We start from the raw sequence: 19,136 nt of genomic DNA, 5'->3' as shown, positions 1-19,136 counted from the left end.
CTTTCTTCCTTGCTTTCTTCCTTCCTTCCTTCCTTCCTTCCTTCCTTCCTTCCTTCCTTCCTTCCTTCCTTCCTTCCTTCCTTCCTTCCTTCCTTTATCTATCTATCTATCTATCTATCTATCTATCTATCTATCTATCTATCTATCTATCTATCTATCTATCTATCTCTGTTTGTCTAACTTCCACCCTCACCACATAGCCTCAATATTATCTCATATGTTTAAAAATACTCTTGCTCACTTTCTTACCTTTGCTTTTTTTTCATCAAGTCACTCACCGTTAAGCTTACTTTGCCCTCCAGGTCTTAAACCTATAGTATTCCTATTCCTTTTAGGATGTATCTTCATATGCTATGGTCATGGTACTCTGAAGTATGCCAGTGACTTCCTTGCTCCTACCTTTTAATTCCTATAAAGAAGAAACTGGCCATAGTCAGGATTTGAACTCACACAGTCCCAGAGACATGGTCTCCTCTGGCATTATGAAACTAAATCTACATTGTGGGGTAACCCTAATAATGTATTCACCCTCAGGATCCCAGTTCTCCCATGACTAAATCTACTCCCTGATGATAAACTGACTTTCAATCCAGAATTAGTCTGAGTATTGCACGAATCTGGCAAGGTGATTTGCCTTGCAGTTAATCTGTGTGCATGTTGATATTGTATGTGATATATTCCTTTGTTTAATCTGAATTAAATTTAAACTGTTGTTGGAGTGAAGGAAGCAAGAGCAATATGACTGACTGCGAAACAGAAGTTTAACATGTGTATATAGCTTATGGAGAAATCTTTGATCTTCAGTTCTATACTTTTTTCTTTTTATACAGAGTTTTATAAATTATTTTGAGACACAAGAGGATCTGAACCACCAGGTAATGGAACAGTGGAACAGTTCACTTAGAGCAAATTTCTTTTTGGCAGGGAAGTCGAGTTGTAACTGGAGCACCTGAACTCCTCTGAGATTAAATTTGTCTGGCCTCTGATGCTACTCTATGCTACAATCAATATGCTCTCCTTCACAGCTGATGTTTTAACATGTCTTGTGACTTTACTGTGGGTTTCTGAAGAATGTGCAGTTAAATGGAACAACCTGTTTGTGCTACAGTTTCCCTGGCTTCTTTGACTCATATAGCTTGGGAATTCCATTGTGGTGCAAAGGAGATGGAAACAGAGAAAAGAGACACTCAATCTCATAGTTGTCTGAAAACAAGAGAAATTTTATTCAAAAAGTTTGAATGAGGACGTGTAACCAGGCTGTGAGAGAGCGCAGGACTCCTAAAATGTATTTTTCCCTCATAGTTTGAAAAAAAGAAATCTGCCCAACCTCTCAAACACATATCACCAAAGGAGAAATGGGTCATATTACAAAGAATTATAGACTTGGAGATGGAAGAAACCTTAGAGGTCATCTCATTTTAGAGACTAGATAATGGGCCAAAAGAGGTTAATTGCCTTACCCTAGGACACAGATATCCCCTTCCCTCAAAGAATTAGAGGGTAGATGAGTAAATCAACCTTTACACATTAATTACTAGCTTACTCTAAGACTCAGCACCATGCTGAGAGATGAGGTAATGTATTATTAAGTGTTAATTATAGTGATCTCTCTATTCTTTGAATTCCTAACAGCAATTAGCATCTGGATTATCCTCTTGGCCATTAATCAATTACTGTCTTCAATTGCCCTTAACTGTTACTTAAATCTTTTGTTGTTATTTAATTTTTCAAATAGCTATATCTTCCCTAAATAGGCTCAATTTAATTCAACAGCTCAACAAATATATATTGAATATACACTATGCTCAAGACCTAGGTTCAAATTCTTCTCTGACACCTATGAACTACATGAACCTGGTCCAATTACAAATATTTAAAAAAAATCACAGTCCCTGCCTTTAAAGAGCTTACAGTCTAATAACATACTGTAGAGGAGGCCATACTAAACACTCTAGAAGAATAAGGGAAGAACTATGGAAGCATGGGATAAACAGAATTACTTTCAGCTTGGAAGGTAGGAGTGATCAGAGATGCCTTCCTGGAGAAGATGGCATGTAAATTGGTGCTGAGTGATGAGTAGGTTTTCACAGATAGCAATGGGGAGAGAAAATGAATTCTATGCAAAAGATGATTATTCTTGTAAACAAAGGAACTGACATAAAGAACAGAATATACTTGAAGAATGGTAAATAGTTCAATTCAAGGTCTTATAGAAGTCCCTAAATGATATATCCAAGAAGATTGGACTTTATTTTATAGGCCATGTGGAGCCATAGAAGTTTCTGTAGAAGAGAGGGCCCTGAAATATTCAGAAGTTTGTTTTAGGATGACTGATCTGGCAATAGTACAAATAATAGGTTCCAGGGATCATTCAATGAGCACCTACTAAGTACTTGTATGTATTGCTAGGTGCTAGGAATGCAAAGAGGATAGAGAAACAGTGCCTCCTTTAAGGAGATTACATTTTTTAAAAATAAAAACCTTACCTTCTGCCTTAGAATCAATACTGGGTATTGATTCTACAGTATTAGAGTAGTAAGGGCTAGGCAATGGGGGTTAAGTGACTTGCCCAGGGTCACTCAGCTAGGATTTGATTTGGAGATGGATTATACATGCTACAGCAGTTCAGAGAGGAGTATGGACTGAAGAAATCAGGATTTAATCTGAGCCTTCATGGAAGGGTAGAACTTGGATAGGTAAAGGTGTGAGAGGAGGACCTTCCAAGTGGCATGGTCTATAGGGTATGGAACTCGGAATCAGAACAATCTCTGTTCGAATTCTCTTCTGACACTTGTGAGTTCTCTGATCTTGGGGAAATCCCTCAAATCCTCTGAGCTTCTGTTTTCTCATCTGTAAAATTAGGTAGTAATAGCAATGGTACTTTTATAACTTTAAAACACTATATACATGTTGTCAGTTACTATGCCAACATGAGAATAAAGGCAAAAGGAGAAATGAGTACTTCATGTTTCCCAGGTAGGTTAAGGCCAGCCTGATTAAAGCAGAAGGTACATGATAAAGCAAAATCCATTTAAATCACAATTTACATTCTGTGTAGATGCTCTATTATTTCTGATCTAGCTGCAAATAATGGCTAAGGCCATAAAAAGTAAAACATTTCTGTCTTGCACGTGGAGACACCAAGAAAAAGAGCAGTTAGCTGAGTAGGTCAAGGAACCAAGTTTTGAGCTGGTGTACTGACAAAAGAAGGCATGGATTTCTCATTACCAATCTAAATGGCACCAAACATATTGCTCTTTGATGGAGGTGGCTTAGATGGACCAATTATATAAATGAAATTCTACCCAGGAACCCTTTACATTGCCTACAAAAAATGATACCAAGCTTGCTAGAAAACCCAAATACTTCTGCATTGTGGTTGAAGATGTGATGGAAATAAGAAGAGAGGAACTGGTCTTACCTGAAGTCTCCCAATTGCCACAAGGCAATATTTACTGCCTTGTCCCACATCAGCATCTTCTTCAGGTATAGTCATTCCTGAAATGAGGAATACCATCACCATCACCAATGGGTGTGAGATCCATAGGGAAAGTGGACTAGTGACTTGATTTACTCAATTACAAATATGATCTCAATTATCCAAAGTCTAATTATCTGAATTAATGTGAATTAACCAGCCTGTCTGCTTCTAGCCTTTTGGTCCTGATTCTATTTCACAAAACCTTTATCTGTGACTAGCCAAAGGAAATTGCACAAAACAAAATTCACATCAGTCATCACTGCTGTTTATTAACAGCTTGAGTAACATGCGTTGTGAAGAGGACACTGAAGCTATCATTCACCACACACTTTTTGGATTATGTATGGAGACTCCTCCAGGTCATTTATAAGAGAGTTAAAGATGACTGGCTGCCACATAACCTGGAGGAGCCTGCTGTTTACACTTCTCCACATGAAGAAATACCCATTCATCTCTTATTCTTTGTTTCCTGTCTCTAAATACCAGTTTCCTGTCCAGAAAAAACATTCAATTTAACTCTGTGATGATTCCATTAAATAAAAATGTTTGGTGTGGAATCTTGACAGGGGCTTTCAAAAGTTTAAATAAATAAATCCCATTTTGCACATACATATGTTACCTGCTCAAAGAATTTTATGTCCGTGCTGGGCCCCTGAGGAAAAGCTATAAGAGCCTGGAAGGGATGTGTGTGTGTGTGTGTGTGTGTGTGTGTGTGTGTGTGTGTGTGTGTGTGTGTGTGTGTGTGTGTGTGTGTAGACTAGCAGCTGATACTAGGTGGGTAGAGTCAACACCAAGGAAAGAGACTGGAAAGGTTCTGTCATCTAATGGAGGACATCATTTTATAGGGGTATGGAGAGGGCATTAAATTTGGAGTCACAATAGCTATGTTCAAGTCCAAGTTTTTTTCTAAGAGTTTCTAGCAAGATGATCATAGGCAAGTTAATTTCTGGGGCTGTCAAAATGGAATTTATTTAGAAGGAACCTTAGAGGTAATCTAGTCTGACTTACAGATTACTGAAGAGGAAATTAGAGCCCAATAACAGGAAATGACATGCCTAATTTTATAAAATTGCTAAGGCAGAATTCAAACTTGATCTGCTGATTCCAAACCTAGTACCTTTTTTACTATATCACACTGACAATAATGGCATGACCTTACATGGATGTTGTGAAGAAAAGGCTTTGAAAACCTTAAAAATTTTATGTTCAATCATTTCAGTTGTGCCTGACTCTTTCTAACTACATTTGGGATTTTCTTAGTAAAGATATTAGAATGGTTCACTATTTCCTTCTTTGGCTCATTTTACAGATGAAGAAACTGAGGCTAACAGGGTTAAATGACTTACCCAGGGTCACATTTGCTAAGTAAGTATCTGAGGCCAAATTCGAACACAGAAAGATGAGTCTTCTTGACTCCAGGCTAGGTGCTCTATCCACTGTGCCACCTGGTTGCCTTGTAAATCTTAAAATATTGACATAAATGTCAATTTTATCATTTAAGAGTTAAATTTTTCCATCCAGCAACTATTTATTAATCATGTATTATGTGCAAAATGCAGTGCATGGGGTAGATAGGTAGCACAATGGATAGAGTGCCAGGTCTAGAGTTGGGAGGTCCTAGGTTCAAATCTGATCTCACATTCTTCCTAGCTCTGTAACCCTGGGAAAGTCACTTAATCCCATTTGCCTAGTCATTGCCCATCTTTCAGAACTGTTACTAAAACAGAAAGTAAGAATTTAAAAAACACATACACACAGTGCTAGCCACTGGGGGAATACAAAATTAAAAGATGAATGAGAGTACTGCTGGACAGTGGAAAATATTTCAGTGATTCTACACAGAACAAGTTCCTACGGGGCTATTAAACTCATGTGACTTTGGATGTTGTTTCATCTATCTTTGTCTCAGTGTTATCTATAAAATGAGTTCCATCTTTTTCCACATATATAGCTAGGAGTATAATTGTTTTTTCTCTTCTCTCAGAACCTATTCTTTTTGGGCTTTGGCAAAAAAGTTATCACAGACTTCCAAAGAAGCATTTTTTAAACAGATTAACATTTTTGGAAGTTTTTTTTCAAATAATTCCCTTTCCATTTTTCCTTAATGCTCACTTTTTAAAAATGAGTTTTATATTTACCTTTTGTATTTTGTTATATTTTCTTTTCTTAAGCCTAAATTATTCACTGAGATATTTCTCTCTCACTAGAAAGTTCAATAAAATAAATTCTTTGGTATGGTTGAAAGAGCACCAGGCAAGAGTTGGGAAACTTGGGTTCAGATCTCATCTTTGGTATTTACCAGCTATGTGACCTTGGGCTTGAGTATCTAAGCCTTCCTGAGACTCAGTTTCTTTATCTGTAAAATGAGTTTAATGATATCATACTGCCCACCTCATACATTTCAGGGCATCAAAGCTTTAAAGTAGATAGAGCCCTTGGAAGTCTTCTCATCCATATGCCTCATTTTATAGATGGGAACACTGAGATACAGACAAAGTGAAATAACTTGTCCAATGTCACAGAAGTAGATGGGATTTGAATTCAGGTCCCTTGACTCCATATTCAGTGCTTTTTCCACAAGTTCACTCTGACTGTTGTGTTAATAATAAACTCTCAGGTAGGTAAGGGAGTGGACAGAATGCTGGGTCTGGAGTTAGGAAAACTCATTTCTATGAGTTCAAATATGGTCTCAGACATTTACTAGCTATGTGGCCTCGGTTCCTCATCTGTAGAAATGGAAAAGGAAATGGCAAACTACTTTATTATCTTTGCTAAGAAAACTCCAAATGGGGTCATGAAGCATTGGACAGATATAAAAATAACTGAATAAAGTAAACTATAAATCACCATTAAAAAGTTAGCTACTACTAGAATTCTAGCAGTTTCGAAGAAGTAACAAACGCAAATCTCCCAACTAATGCAAAATTTTCTCTATTGGATCCTTCCAGTTTGAATGCCTCTAATTTTATGGTACTCCATCATTCATAAGGCAGCCCTTCCATTCCACTGTTGGACATTTAAATGGTTCAAACTTTTTCATCATATATGGGTCCTCAATGATGACTATTCATTGATTACCTGGTCTAATTTCATAGCTTCTTTAATCCTGTTTAATATTTCTGTCCTAGTATTCATAGTCTGGTCGGGTCTATAGTATAGTCTTATGACAATTATTTTTTACTAAAATATAAGATACCTGTAATTCTTTCACTATTTGATAAGATTTTTTAAAAAGTTATTACTTTCTTTGGAATTAATACTAAGTATGGATTCTAAGGCAGAAGAGTGGTAGGGGCTAAGCCATTGGGGTGAAGTGACTTGTCCAGGGACGCATAGCTAGGAAGGATTTGTAGGACCTTCCATCTAGAAGACTGGCTCTCAATCCACTGAGCCACCTAGCTGTCCCATTTGGTAAGATTTTGATAGAGGCTACTTTATCTTGTTCCTCTTATCCAATGCTTGCTTCCATGCAGTTAATAGTCCAATAATATCATATCCAATTATCCTTCCTATAGGAAGCCTTTCCCAATCCCCTTTAAATTGTAATATTGTAATGTCTGCCCTTTGTTGTTAACTCCAATTTATCTTGTATGTAGCTTGTTTATACATAGTTATCTGACTATTGCCTCCTCCATTAGAGCATGGGCTCCTTGAGAGCCTTTCTTCACATTCCCAGCCCTTAGCACAGTGCCTGGGACACATTATACACTTAGGAAATGTTTACTGACTGACTGACAGAGTACTTGGAATGGTCCTGTTATAATGGTGACTGCTTTGGCTGATTCATTCATTTAACCTTGGGGTTTCTAGCACAAGGAAGAATTCTGTTATTTTTTCATTTTGTTTTGGCTACTTCGCTCAAAACTGTATTGTAGTAAAGAAAGAACTTCATGAGGAGTCAAGAAAAATGTGTTCTCATCCCAGCCTTGCAACTGGCTTGGTCTGGGATTCTAGGCACATCACTCACTCTCCTGACATCATCAAGAAAAATGAGGGGCTTGGAATACAGCAACCCTCCGGTACATTCTATGATTCTGTTTTTTCAAATTGCCTTCAGAGGATCAACTATTTTAATATAGGCTGTCTTCCTGATAGATTATAAGCTACTTTGCAGTAAACACTGGCTCAATTTTTCTTTGATTCCCTGTGTCTGGTGTATAGGATTGGTAGGTGCTTGTTTTTCCATTGGTGGAGACCAGTGTTTGCCTCAAATATGATGTCAACTTTCCTCCTAACCTAAACTAGTGGCAATAGAATCCATATATTCTGCACTTAAAGTCATTCTTCCAAGTTTGTTACAACCAGCAATTTCCCCTTTTCCATCATTATTGCCAATATCTCAACTTAAAAAAAAGTCAAAATAGTATTTTTTAAACCCTTACCTTCTGTATTAGAATCAATATTAAGTATCAGTTCCAAGGCAGACGAGTGCTAAGGGCTAGGCAATTAGGGTTAAGTGACTCGCCCAGCTTAATATAGCTAGAAAGTATCTGAGGCATATTTGAATCCATGATCCCCTATCTAAAAGGCTGGCTCTTTATCCACTGAGTCACCTAGCTACCCCAGGAATAGTATTTTCAAGATAAAGTAATTCATAAATGTTCAGAATCATAGAAATAAGACTTAACAAACTTCATATCTCCCAATGTTCTTAATTTAGAATCAAAGTGTTTGCTGTTTGCTCAGAGCACTTCACATGAAACCATTTTGGTTATTTCATTTTAAATAATAGCTCACATTTTATGGAACACTTTATGGACTGCAAAGAACTTCCCTTGCAAAAATCTCTTAAAGCAGGTGATATCTGTGTTATCTTCCCCTTTTACTGATATTGTCACTGAAGATCCTAGAGAACCATCAGCTAGTTAAATGAAGTCCTAAGGATTTGAATTCATGTCTTTTCAACTCTAGTTGCATTTTTCTTCTTCTGCTGGTATTTTATGCAATAAGAGGCAGGTGATGTTTATATTACAGATCTACTATCTATCTCAGCCTTATCTTTCTTTTGTAATCCAATTTCAAATAAACATATATCTGACATTGACTCTCACAGCTGGAAAAATATGAGAAGAATTTTCGTATCAGAAAGTACAGTAGGCATGGGTAGGTGAAAGAGCTCCAGATCAGGAATTCTTAGGGTCCATAAATACCCCAAGGCTTCTGCAGATAGATTTTTAGGGAGAGGACATGAACTCAGATGGGAAAAATTAAATCTTTGGTTTAATAACCCTGTTTCAGCTCTACTTTTGTATCTAGCAAACATTTTACCTTAGACAGTAAGATTCTTTTCATAAAGCCCTCTGCTGCCCTGACTGGATTATACTTACTACTTCAACTTTCCAATAGTACCTCAGAGCCTCAGAGCTAGAATCTCAAAGGTCTTCAATTGGTACATAATCAGGGATCCCTTTTCCAGTACTGCCAATAATTGGTAATTTGGCCACTTCTTTAAGAACTCCAATGGCAGGTCATTTTAAAAGTTAATTAAGTCTGGATAGCTAATCAAAATCAACTAAAAATCACTGTGCAGCTACATACTAGTAGGAAATGCTGAAGAGCAAAAGTAGAGTAAAAGTCCAAATCCTATAATCAGAGAGACTGGATTCAAATCCCAATTGAGATTGGCTAAAATTCCACAGAAAATTATGATTGTCAATTTCTGTTCCTTTATCCATTTGCTTTTTTTTTTTTTGGCCTTCAATAGCTTGTTTAAGTAGGTCATGTTGTAGAGCTTTTAATTGCATATTGTTACAGGTATAATTTGATCAATTGTTTTTCTCTCCTGATTACATTTTAAAAATAAGTTTTCTGGAGGGGAAGACTCTCCTATATTGTCTGCAGTAGATTAAAAGAGGTACAGAGGGATAAAATTGTCACTGTAGAGCCACACTAGTTAGTCCTGCAAAGACTGTAGCTTTTAAAAAGTCTCTAATGCATTTTTACTCTCAAGCATAGAATGAACAAGCACTATCACTCTGGGGAGTCAGAAGAGGTTGATGTACTTCTCTTCAAAACCTACAACAGAATAGGAATATCAAATTAGAAAGCAAGGGATAGGGAAAAGCTTACTAGTGGGACAAGTTATGTATTCACAGTAAAAGATGCAAAAAAGTGATGGCTAATAGCCTGAAAATAAGAACAAAAGTGGTAGCAGGGGTGGGGGGAGTAGAAAAAGAACACACAAAATATACAATCTGAGGCCAGTTGTTGTAGGAGTAAACACCTCAGAAATACAACAAAGACCCCTAAAACTTATGATTCTAACCTTAGGACTATGGCTCTGATAAGTGAATTTTCACTTTATCTTGCTGAGGTTTAGCCCTCCATATCACTTTCTGCAGTCTCTTTCTCCCTTTATCCTTTGGTAAATGTCATTATCACCTCTTCTACTTTCACTCATATCACATTGTACTTTGCATGGCCCTTTTTCTTGGCACTTATTTATTTGTGTGTATTTCTGATTTCTCTTCCTAGAACGTAAGCCTGTCAAGGGCAGGAAACCATTTTATTTGTATTTCCAATTTCCAATAAATAATACATTTGTTAATTTTTTTTAAAAGAGGGGGACAACTAGGTGGCTCAGTGGATAGAGTGTGACCCTGGGCAAATCTTCTAGGTCACCTTTCTATATTGTCTTCCCTCTTTAGAACATAAGTTCTTTGAAGATAGAGACCATTTTTTCTTTCTTGTATTTGTATGCTAGCATGTACAGTGCCAGGCACTTAATAAACACTTAAAGGGCAGCTAGGTAGCTTAGTGGATAAAGAGCCAGGTCTAGAGATGGGAGGGTCCTGGGTTCAAATCTAGCCTCAGGCATTTCCTAACTGTGTGACTGGGCAAGTCACTTAACACCAGTTACCTAACTGTTATCACTCTTCTGCCCTGGAATTGATACTTAGTATAGATTCTAAACAAAAGGTAAGGATTATTAACAATAAATAAATAAACATAATAAGTGATCTATTTATCCACTTATTATCTATCTATCTATCTACTTCAGCCCATTACAACATTGAACATTTATAACAAGAAAAGGTTAAATTAAGTTCATATTCTATTTAAGAAGCCATGAATGTGTATCATGTTTTTGAAAGATTTCCATTTAAAATGATTAAAGTTTCAAAATTTCTTGACAAAGTTATTTGAAAAATTTGCTTATGTGGAATCTCATTCCTAAATGGTGCCAGAAAAGTGGAATGTGCTTAAAATCAGTTTTCAGAACTATTCCCTCTGAATACATTACTTTGATGGATCCTTGGTTGAGTACATTCCTTCTCCCCATCCTATCTTGTATAGATCACATGCCTTCCTATAATGTATGGTTATTTTTCATATGCCTTTTCTTTAAATCTACAACAGAATAATCCAACAGTCTGAAGTAGTTTCCCTGTTTCTTTTGTTATTTTTGTTATCAATCAGTACACCACTTGGGTAGCCCATCTGACTTGCTGATTTTCTTTTCTAAGCACATGTCCTTCCTTATGTCCCTTACTATAATTTTCATCTATAAATAATTCCACTGATATACTGCAGCCTTCCACATATCCACCATGTGGCTTTCCATTGCCCTTTGTTACCTATACTTTTGATCCTCTGGGATTGTCCAGTGATTCATAGTCATAGTCAAGGCATGTCTCTTGATTATTATTGCAAAATGATGGTGAAATGTTGCTAACAATCAAATCTCAAATTGAAACCATTTGGCATACACAACTTGGACATAGTTCTCCAAATGTACACATACAAACCAAATTATTATATTTTTTTTGTTTCTTCATAGAGGAAAAATTATAAATTAAAAACTGTATCTGGATTTGCTGGGAATATTTTGCCTTCACTAAATATCGTCTACTTAAAAAAGAAATTAACCAAGGGTTCTGATTATTGAGAAGCAGCATGGTAAAAAACAAACAGAAGACTGGGAGTAAGAAGCTGAGCCACTAATTAACTTGGCAACTTCATACAATTCTATCTCTCTTTCTCCCATCTTTCCTTTCTCTCTCCTCTCATCGTCGTCGTCGTCGTCACCCTCCTCCTCCCCCTCCTCCTCGCCGCCGCCGCCGCCCTCCTCTTCCTTTTCCTCTTCCTCCTCCTCCTCCTCCTCCTCCTCCTCCTCCTCCTCCTCCTCCTCTTCCTCCTTCTCCTCCTCCTCCTCCTCCTCCTTCTTCTTTTTCTCTTTCTCCTCTTCTCTCTCTCCTTTTACTTTCTGTCTTAGCACTGATACTAAGTATTCATTCTAAGCTAGAAGATCAGTAAGGGCTGAGCAAATGGGATTAAGTGATTGGCCCAAAGTCACACAGCTAAGAAGTATCTGAGGCTACACTTGAACCCAGAACTTCTCATCTCTCGGCCTGGCTCTCTAACCACTTAGCCCCACTTACTGCCCCTTCCCATAATTCTCTTAACCAGCCTGAGCTTGTTTCTTCAGCTGTAAAACAAAAGTGTAGACTAAGTGACTTCTAAGGTACATTCAGCTTAGTGGTACTTTAATATCACTGAAAGAGGACTCAGAAGGCCTAGCAGTGGGAAAGTAGTAGATCAGATAACATTAAAAGGCAAATAAAAACAAACAGAATTTCTACTTCTGTTCCAAGGGGCTAAGAAAGAATGACCAGAGTTTGTCTTTTTTTTTTTTTTATTTTTTATTTTTTTATCCTGGGACTCCATTCTAGGAGCATAGGGCCACAACCAGTAGGCAATGGGTCACACAGTCACTCAGGGTCACCCAGCTGGGAAGTGTCTGAGCCCGGACTTGAACCTAGGACCTTTCGTCTCTAGGCCTGGCTCTCAATCCACTGAGCTAGCCCAGCTGCCCCTACTTTAGGTTGCAGTTTCTTTAGCAGATGTAGTTTTTACAGGGTGGGGTTGCTAGCCCCACGCCCAACCCTCCTCCTTTTTCATCTGGGCTAGGGACCGTCCTTAGCCCAGGAGTGGTAAGGGTGGGCAATAGGGGTCAAGTGACTTGCCCAAGGTCACACAGCTGGAAGTGTCAGAGGCCAGACTTGAACCTAGGACCTCCAGTCTCTAGGCCTGGCTCTCAATCCACTGAGCCACCCAGCTGCCCCTGTCTTTTTTTACTCAACATTTATTTCCAAGAATCTCAATGATTATTATTTTCTTGTGTCACTTGGGCAAGGGTTGATCTCATCTCATAATATAGGACTGGCCTGCCTTTAGAAGAGACCTGACATTGCTGATCTATTTATTATCAAAGCAAGAGTTTAAAAGTTCAGTCAATAAGCATTTGTTAAGCCCTTACTATGTGCCAGGGAAAGCTAGATAGTGCAATAGATACAGTACTGGGTCTAGAGGCAGGAAGACTCATCTTCCTGAATTCAATTTTGGCCTCAAATACTTACTAGCTATGTGACCCTGGGCAAGTCCCTTAACCTTGTCTATCTCAGTTTCCTCATCTGTACAAATGGAATGGATTAGGAAATGGCAAACCACTCCAGTATCTTTGCCAAGAAAACCCCAAATGGCTTCATGAAGAGTTGGACACAATTGAAAATGACTCAACTACTATGTGCCAGGTACTGTGCTAAGTCCTGGGGATACAAAAGATGCTTTTACCATTCAATGCTCCCCAAGTCCCTCTCCTGGTTCCAGGAAAACAAAGGAGAAGTTAGTTGATACTGGAATCATTTCTAAGAGTGTCTTTTTAACCAAGCATGTTGTACCCATGATGGGCTAACCCCACCACTTTTTAACTGATGGAGTTCAAATTTATTCGAACCAATGGAGAAAAGCAGAAGTGTAGTTGTAAGACCATCCATTGGTTTTAGAAACAGAAGACCTGGCCTGGATTTGAGTAGTTTTCCACACTCATAACCATGTGATGTAGGGCAAGTCATTAATCTCTTTAACTTTTGTATTTCTCATCTGTAAAATGGGCCAAATTGTACTTACACTACTATTTACTTGGTTATTGCAAGGAAAGTACTTGGTCACTTTGAATGTGCCACATGAATATGAATTTTTATTATTATAGTTAGAATTCCTGAGCCTCTCAATAAGTCCTTTGATAGGACACTTGCAATTAACCAGGGTCCAACCTTTTAATGAAAGAATTTCTTGATTATCAGGAGCTAGTTGGGAAAAAAATTCCTGAACTTCTTTGCACATCTCTTTGGGAATAAAGCAGGAGGTCATCATGGGTAGGCTTGAGATATTCAAAACAATGTTTGACATGCTGGGCTTAGCACTTGACAGTAATCCTAGCAGTATTCTTATCTCTTGAAATTCCCAATCAATCTGTCCCTCTGTCAGGTTTCCCCCTGTGTGCACCCAATTGGGAATCATGGCTTACTTACTCTTATCATCTAGCAAAACTCATCATCCTGTCTTTCCATGAAATTTTCTTGCTTGTTTTCAGTTGACAGTCCTGTTACTTATGATGACCCTCATCTCATTTCATTCTCTCCTACCACAGATTAAAATCAATCCATACTTCTGGCTTGTCACATTTTAAGCCTTTTAATTCCTTAGATGGAATGGATTGAGCAGCTCATAAATTATCTCTCACTCTAAGAAACCAGATCCTCAGGTTTCCTTTTAGCCCAAATGAGATACACCTGACCAATCCCAGGTCCTTCTCATTAAAATTCTCTCAAATCTCAAAAGGCGAGTGGGTCTAACTGATTTCCCCCCATTTCTGACCTCCCCTGCCCCTAGCCTTGTGGACATTCTCCATCACCTTTAGCAATGATTAAATAGTCTATGCCAAATGTGGCAAGAAAAATAATCACATGGAAAGTTTTTACTTTTCCAACCTTTGAGTCTAGTTTAAAACACTATCTGCCTGTAAAAGCAATGGGTTTTAGAAAACAACTTCGAATGTGCAAGGTTTTTAGAACCCCTTTTCATCTAGATATCTACCAACGCTACTATGGTAAATGCAAGGGTGAGCTAATTACTGTGATAAAAGCTAACAATAGTACCTTGAAAACTGTTTCATAGTTTTGGTTGTGCCTAATTTTTTTTAGCCCATTTGGAGTTTGCTTGGGAAAGAAAACTGGAATGGTCAGCCATTTCCTTCTCCAGCTCATTTTACAGGTGAGTAAACTGAGGCAAACAGGATTAAATGACTTGCCCAGGGTCACACAACTAGTATGGATGTGTCTGAGGTCACATTTGAATTCATGAAGCTGAGCACTCTATCCACTGCAGCACCTAATTGCACTTGAAAATATTTTGTTCAAATAACTTGATTGCCCAAATGTTCTATATTTTATAAATGAGGGAAACTATTTACCACTTGCACAGCAAACACTTTGAGTTGTTTTTCCTGTAATGACTATGAAAAAAATCATTCATATTCTTCTACTCAGTCCTTTCTGTATGCAGGAGATGTGAGGCCACTAAGGATGACTAATTTAGAGGGAAAAGACTCATAAACAACATCCACTAATAAATTGAGCCACTGTCAAAAGGCAGTAAGTCAAAATACTAGGCAATATGCTGCCTCTTAATTCATTCTTAAAAGTCAGAACAAGCCTATTGTGTTGCATATTCACAAAGCTTAATTGATAATACTACTCCTGAGCAGGAATCAGTGGGCAGAATTCTAGGCTTAGAGCCAGGAAGATCTGAACTCAAATCTGACTTCAGACACTGACCAGCTAGTTGTCTGATCCTGGGCAAGACAGTTAGACCCTCAGCCTCTGCTTATTCATCTGAAAAATAGAAATAATCAAAATACCTACTTCTTTTTTCTAAGAAATCTATTTTTTAAACTCTAATATCTTTTATATATATCCTTCTATATTAATTTTACTTGTTACAGGGCTAGGCAATGGGGGTTAAGTGACTTTCCCAGGATCACACAGCTAGGAAGTGTCTGAGGCCAGATTTGAACCTAGGATCTCCTGTCTCTAGGCCTGGCTCTCAATCCACTGAGCCATCCAGCTGCCCCCCAAAACATCTACTTCTGAGGGCTACTGTGAGGATCAAATGAGATGATGTGTGTAACCAACTTTGTAAAACAAAGCACTATGTACCATTCTATTAATATCATTATAATAATCACCATCACCAATATCATCATCATTATTATTATAAATCCATCAACAAGCAGAAGTAGTTTAGACATTTTCTGGGATGAGAATTATAGAAACCTTCAACTTCCCTGAAGTGTCTGAGTTTGAAGAGGATGACTGGTGATATTTTAACTGATTTCAGCAATTCCATAATTGTTTCACGAGATCATTTTTTTCTGTAGTTTCTGTAATAAATTATATTTTCCTCTTACGAAACATGAGTCATGCCAGGTCTAAGTAAATTTAAAACAATATAAACATCCAAATTAAATATAACTTAAAACTGCTGTTTCTGATGGAACATAATATAGGCAAGATTTTCCCCCCTTCTCTTTATATGGATCCTATTAACACTGTGAAGCCCTTTTGGAAAATTGCTCACCGTGTTGTTTTCCTGTATAAAAGAATGTTCCATAAATGCTTTTCTAGATGTTGACTAATAAATTAGATTTTCCTCATCTCTAAAAGGAAAGGGCTGAACTATATGATCATTAAAGTTCCTTCAAGTTTGAAACCTATGATCTATAGATCTTTGTCCATTATTACTGTAATCAACCTTATATTTAGTTTCTCTTTCTCTATTCTCTTCTGATCTATTCTTTACCTGCTTCCAGATTCATCTTCCTAATGCAGAGCTTCTTTGAATGGTTCTTTACTACCACCACCACCACCACAACTTTTACTACTATTACTACTTGTACTACTGCAGCTACTGTTTGTTCAGTTGTTTTCAGTCATATCTGACTTTTTACAATCCCATTTTTTTCTTGGCAGAGATACTAGAGTAGTTTGCCATTTCGTTCTCCAGTTTATTTTATAGATAAAGAAACTGAGGCAAACAGAATTCAGTGACTTGCCTAGGGTCACACAGTTAGTATGTGTCTGAAGCTAGATTTGAACTAAGGAAGATGAGTCTTTCTGACTTCAGTCCCAGCACTCAATCCACTGTACCACCACCACCACCACCACCACCACCTACTACTGCTGCTGCTGCTGCTACTACTACTACAAATAGTTATCATTGATTAAGGGCTTTGTTTCATGTTATCTCATTTAATCTTCACTATTAGGTATTTGTTGTTATCCTCATTTTACAGATGAGGGAACTGAGACTCAGAAAAATGAAAGGACCAGTCCCATAGGAAAACATCTGAAGCAAGATTTTAACTGGGGTATTGCTGACTCAAAGACCACCACTCTAACCATTATTCTACCTTACAAGAAACTATAACCTGGCATTCGGGACCTTCCCCAATACGGATCTTCTCTATTTTCCAAGTTTACACCATATTATTCACATTCCCGTCAAACTAGACTACTACCAATATTTTGTTCATGCCTTGTGCTTCTTGGTCTTTGAGTATAACAACCCCTATGCCTGGAATGACCTTTCTTCTCAATTGTGTCTGTTCAAATAATGAAAGGATTGAAAGAGTTGGTGATCTCTAAAGATCAGCAAGCTCTAAAAGCTAGGATAAATCTACCCCCATCCATGCTTCAAGTCCCAACATTAATGTGATCTTCTTCATAAGACCTAAACCTTAAGCCATTTCTCCATCCTCTCAATTCTCATTTTGTTTCTATTTTTCCCATGAAATTACTCTAATATAATTATTGGTTTATATATATCTATATAACAGATATATAACAGTATTATGAAATTAATATTATATACATATAAACACACACATCAGGCATATAAACAAATATCTATAATAGAGTAACACAAATACATATAGTATATTTCCTACCTCATTGTAATCTCCTTGAGGGCAGGAACTGTGCCATAAATAAACAAATAAATATTTGTATTTTTAGGGCATGAGTATTTAATATTTCTTTCTTCTCTGATCTGCTTTCCTAGTTCCTATCTCTTATGATTTCACCTTATGGTTTTTTTTTTCTGTTTTGTTTTTAAACTTTTCCCTTCTGTCAGAATTGATACTAAGTATTGGTTCCCAGGCAGAAGAGCAGTTCTGGCTAGGCAACTGGAATTAAGTGGCTTGTCCAGGGAAGTATCTGAGGTAGATCTGAACCTAGGACTCCTGTCTCTAGATCTGGCTCTCAATTCATTGAGCCACTTAGCTCCCACCCTTTCCCCACCTCCACTATATGGATTTTTTCAAATAGGGTTATTCTTCATGCACAATTCTCACATAAGCTCATTGCAAGTAGATATTGGTTTATTCTTTGTACTTATATGCCCTGGGGCTTAGCACAGCCTGGGACACAGTAGACACTTAACAAATATACATTGATTGGTTATGTATTTGATTCCATTTCTGTGTATTTGTTCATGTAATTTTCAAAGTCTGGAACAGACTCCCCACTCATACCCCATAGCTGTTTTTTCAAGTCCTTTCCTGCACTGGTGCCCAATTAGGGTGTTCTCCCTCTTCTGATGATTTCCTAATATCCTTTTGCCCATACTAAGTAATCTCTCCCCCAATTTCTCATAGAGATCTCTCAATCTAAATCTCACTTTGTCTGGACTTCTCATTTATGCTCAACTTTCTGCTTTTGTATCTCAGGACCAGTGTCATCATGGTGGGGGGGGAGTCTTGACTTATACATGAATTGGATTTAAGTGAGGCAGAACTGCATATAGTTATCAACTTTTACCTTCTCTTCTAGAGTCATCGGAAGTCCAGTGGCAAGACAAAAATCAGGATGGCGGGCAATGGCCCAGGATGCAGTGGATGACTTTGGCACATCAGTGTCTGACCAAGCTCTAAGCACTTCATAGCACCTGCTTCATCTGCCTTCATGGCCATTGGAGCAAATTGTTCTCATCCATCCATGCTTGGGGTAGTCACCTCGCTAACTCATGGACAGGTCTGAGGACTATGGGTTACCCTCCACCTAGTTTAGCCCACCTGGTTGCTGCACATGCTACAGCTTCTAGGAGCCACAGGTAGGAGTTTGTGATATATTCTTCCTCCCCTTAAGACTAAATGCTCTGACTCTAATCTGGCTTTTCACCCCCAGTACTTGCCTTTTATAGAGTAGATCAATAATTAATGTCTGTGGAATTGAGAGTTCAAGAAGAACAAAGACTTGGAAAGTCTAAATGTTCCTCCAGAGTTCAATGAACTTCATCTGCATGACCTCTGATAGAAACAGGGATTTTATTTTTTGTAGGTGATAATGATGAGATTAATTTTGGACATGCCGTGTTTGAAGTTATGGTGAGACAACAAGGGCCCTGAACTTGAATGGTGTAAGTCAAAGAAGCTTGACACTTTGAAGTAATGTTAGACTTGTCCCTTTTATTCATTATAGTCAGTCCAATTCCTATTGATTTGATCTTCACAATGTTTCTTTTCCTCTCTCTTTCTAAGGCTTCTGCCCTACTATAAACATGCATCACTTCACACCTGGAATATTCCCAGAGCTTCTTAGAAAAGTATCAAAATATTTAACAACTTTCTGAATAGCTAGGAACTAAAAAAAAAAAGTAGATGTCCATTCATAGGAAAATAGCTAAACCAATTATGGTACCTGTATGCAATGGACAATTGCTAAGTTGTAAGAAATGATAAATATAATGAATATGGAGAAGTATGGGAAGACATATGAATTGATACAAAAAGCATATCAAACTAAGAAAACAATAT

The 19,136-nt window shown here is 37.7% G+C and overlaps 1 protein-coding gene across 1 annotated transcript in view; it reads right to left on the bottom strand.

The window, feature by feature from the left end:
• Nucleotides 1-19,136, bottom strand: part of ARNT2 (aryl hydrocarbon receptor nuclear translocator 2) — a 258,400-nt gene that overhangs the window by 64,215 nt on the left and 175,049 nt on the right. The window contains exon 9 of the mRNA XM_044660152.1: nucleotides 3,422-3,498. Within this exon, the coding sequence (XP_044516087.1) occupies nucleotides 3,422-3,498 (77 nt within the window). The remainder of the gene's footprint in view (nucleotides 1-3,421; nucleotides 3,499-19,136) is intronic.

This window comes from Gracilinanus agilis, chromosome 2 (genome assembly GCF_016433145.1).
Source record: "Gracilinanus agilis isolate LMUSP501 chromosome 2, AgileGrace, whole genome shotgun sequence".
NCBI lineage: Eukaryota > Metazoa > Chordata > Mammalia > Didelphimorphia > Didelphidae > Gracilinanus > Gracilinanus agilis.
Note: the sequence above shows the minus strand (reverse complement) of the source record. Positions and strands in the feature narration are given on the sequence as shown.